The sequence below is a fragment of the Rhinopithecus bieti genome, unplaced genomic scaffold (genome assembly GCF_001698545.2).
Source record: "Rhinopithecus bieti isolate Rb0 unplaced genomic scaffold, ASM169854v2 scaffold_83116, whole genome shotgun sequence".
NCBI lineage: Eukaryota > Metazoa > Chordata > Mammalia > Primates > Cercopithecidae > Rhinopithecus > Rhinopithecus bieti.
The window spans coordinates 19,037-22,447 of NW_016834736.1; the positions used below are offsets into that span (position 1 = coordinate 19,037).

The following is a 3,411-nucleotide window of genomic DNA, read 5'->3' on the forward strand; positions in this document are numbered from 1 at the left end:
AAAAAAAAAAAAAAAAAAAAAAGTAGAATAAGAAAGAAAGAAAGTGGTAAGTTCAGGATAAGTTGTTTTTTTTTTTTTAAAGTATTACTTCACTTAGTCGCTAGTAAAGTTGTACAATTTAATTCCTGTAGATGCTAAAAATGGAAAGTCTAGTGTCAGGGAAATCCTAGCTAAATTATTGAATGGTAGTGGCTTGTTAAGGAAAGTGAGGATTATTTGGAGTTTATTTCCTTCTTTTGAGGTGGTAAACCTGTCCTCCCATAGAAACGGATTAATCTTTGACCTGAGCCATCCTGACTGTTCTTATGGTCTTAGTTCTTGCAAGTTGCTGGCTGTGGGACAGGATAGACCCTATGCCTAATAAGAAATGAGGTACATAGTGCTTTACCATCTCATTCCCACTCTGTCTCTCTCCCATGTGGCTGGAATTTTGTGTGTGCCTGCAGATTGTAGTACCACCACTGCCTGGGAAAGCCTTGAAGCGGCAGCTCCCTTTCCGAGGAGATGAAGGGATCTTTGAAGAGTCTTTCATCGAAGAAAGGAGGCAGGGCCTCGAGCAGTTTATTAACAAGTAAGCCAAGTTCCTGGGGGCTCCACTTGCTACTTTTACCATCGTAGTCTTTCTTTATGTTTTGTTTACCTCACCTTTTATTTTTATTTATTTATTTATTTATTTGAGACAGGGTCTCACTCTGTCACCTAGGCTGGAGTACAGTGGTATGATCCCGGCTCACTGCAACCTCTGCCTCCTGGGTTCAAGCGATTCTCCTGCCTCAGCCTCTGAGTAGCAGGGATTACAAGCACCGGCCACCATGCCCGACTAATTTTCGTATTTTTAGTAGGGATGGGGTTTCACCATATTGGCCAGACTGGTCTCGAACTCCTGACTTTAAGTGATCCACCCATCGTGGCCTCCCAAAGTGTTGGGATTACAGGCATGAGCCACCGCACCCAGCTCACCTTTTATAATGGGTACCATGATGTGGTGCCAATTATGTGGTGGGCTGACTGGACAGTAAAACTCCATTCCTTTGAGTAGGATTCTGATCCTGTATGTCAGAGCCTGAGAAAGCACAGTATGTTGGTTGTATCTAGGGATTTCCCTGTCTTGCCCCTCTATTCCCCGTCCCCTCTACAATATTAGGGTTGAGGTGGTACCCTACTGCTGTCCTCTACTGGCTTGAACCTTAGGGCTGACCTTGCCCTTCCTCCCCTGTCCACATCCCCATCCCTCTGCTAATTCTCTCTGATTCTGAATACTACTGATAACCATCCTGGTTTCTTTATAGAATTGCTGGGCACCCACTGGCTCAGAATGAACGCTGCCTACACATGTTCCTGCAGGAGGAGGCAATTGACAGGAACTACGTCCCGGGGAAGGTGCGCCAGTAGGAGCCCCTCTCACCACCTGCCCTCTACTTTCCTGCTGAAATGACATTGGTTTTTACACTAAGCCTCTCTCTGTCTTTGATCTGAAGTTGGCTGCCCATCTCCTGGCCTGATAGACTGTCTGGCATTGTGCTCCCTGGTACCTGACTACACCATGTGGGCACTCTGCTAGGATCCTCTTCTCTGAGGAGAGGTGGGAACCCACAGGCAGATGCCCTTTGCTTGGGGTTGGGGTGGGTGGGTGGGGGGATTAGACTGGAAGGCAATTTCTTGGGCATTTACCCATGCCAGAAGGCTAACCTGGGGGGAGGGGGGCACTTGTGCTGGTGAGGCACTTGGATACATACTGATGCTGCAAGTCCAGGGGATTTTTCTTACTCTTAGGTTTAACCAAGAACACTGAGCAGGGAAAAACCCTGCCTTTCCTAACTGCATGTATTTTTTCCTTTTTGGAAAGGTGGTAGAGACTCAGAAGCTTTCCTTGTTTTCTCTAGGCCTGCTCCCAGCTTTCTTAACAGTTTCTTTTGTTGCTTTCTCTCTCCTTTGTTGCTTTCCATGGCAGTAATCCTCCTAGAGTCCAAGCAGTCTGTTGTATGGAGCAGGGTGTGTGGGTTTTCTGGGCCCATCATTATGGCTGCTTCAGAGTCAGAAGAAAGCCATAGGGCAGTAGGGGAGCTCCTATTGCCTAGCCCTTCTCCCTTTGTGGCTCCCACTCTAGCTGCCTATTTTTGCTCATCAGCTGGTGAGTCAGTATGGGCCAGCAGTTCTCCCTCCCTAAGCCCTTGCTACTTTATGGGTTAGCTTTGCAGGTTTGGTGGCTTGAGGGGTGGGGGCAACTCACCACTGCCAGGTAACTCCCTGAAGGGTGGGAGTGGATTATCTTCTAGGCTCTTCCTGGCGGTAGGGAAGGGCATCAACACTGTCTTCCTTCCATTCTCCTTTCCCCCATCCCATTTAGTGCTGCCACAGGGCAGAAGCACACAAACCAACCACACAGTCTCTGACTTCTCCTAAGCACTTTGAGCTGTTGAATGGGGCTCAGGGGCAAGAATTTTTGCTGCCCTCCCCAGCGTGGTCACAGGGTTATTGAACTGCCTGCACTTGTTTCTCATGCAACTCCAGCATTTTCTCCAGAAGTTGAACTATGGATAGCAGCTTGGTATGGATTTCCTAAATCTTAACATCTGAAGCAGCTTCTTGAGGCTGGCAACTATCCTGGTTTCTGTCTGGGAGGGGGTGGTTTGTTTGCTGGGGCCCAATGTCTGTCCCAAGTGGTGGGGTGAGAGCAAGTTAACTTTGGTGCCAGGTGAGAGGTGGGGGCTCTTTGCTTAGACTCCTTATCATGGAAAGATTGGAGTTTTCTATGCAGGGTGTTGGGGAAAAGGATTGCTGATTCTGACTGACCCTGATCAGAGAGATTAGGATTATATTTTGACATAGGATTTGGAGCCCATCTAAATGTTGAAGTTCCTTGAGACGGCTCTCCAGCTGCTGAGCCTGTGCCAGGGGCTAAGCAGCCCCAAATGAGTGGCTCTGCTCCCTTTCCCACCTCGCCAATGTTGTTGTTGCTGCCTTTTTGATTTGTATCTTCTGTTATAGACATTTTTTAAAAACGATTTCTTCTTTCATTGTGCACAAGTGCTGAGAGTCTGAGGCCCCATTTCTGCTGTGTATATATATCCTGACTCGGGGCTTTTATTCAGCAAACTGTTCATTCTTCTGTCAGACAATGTCATATTCAACTCTGTTCATATTAAACCACTGTGAAGCAAGCCTCTGTTTTCCTGCTTAAGTTGTAAATTTAGTATTTTTTAGTGTCTAGGATATGCTGGGTATTATGCAGAAATCATACAATGTGGCCAGTGTCCTGAGGTAATGTTTTGCATTTAAATTTTTTAAAAAAGCAGAATCTTAACTTATCTTAATGATATTTACCTATCCTTTTTGCAACTCACAACTGACTTTGTCACAGAGGTAATGCATCTGCTTGCAGGAAGTAGCTGTAGGCTCAGTACCTGTGGT

At 46.5% G+C, this 3,411-nt stretch overlaps 1 protein-coding gene across 1 annotated transcript in view; it reads left to right on the plus strand.

Annotated features, from left to right (window-relative positions):
• SNX12 (sorting nexin 12) overlaps positions 1-3,162 on the plus strand; it is a 10,319-nt gene extending 7,157 nt beyond the window's left edge. The window contains 2 exon segments of the mRNA XM_017865727.1: positions 447-571; positions 1,290-3,162. Of these exon segments, the coding sequence (XP_017721216.1) occupies positions 447-571; positions 1,290-1,392 (228 nt within the window). The 3' untranslated portion in view covers positions 1,393-3,162.
• Positions 3,163-3,411: the final 249 nt, after the last annotated feature.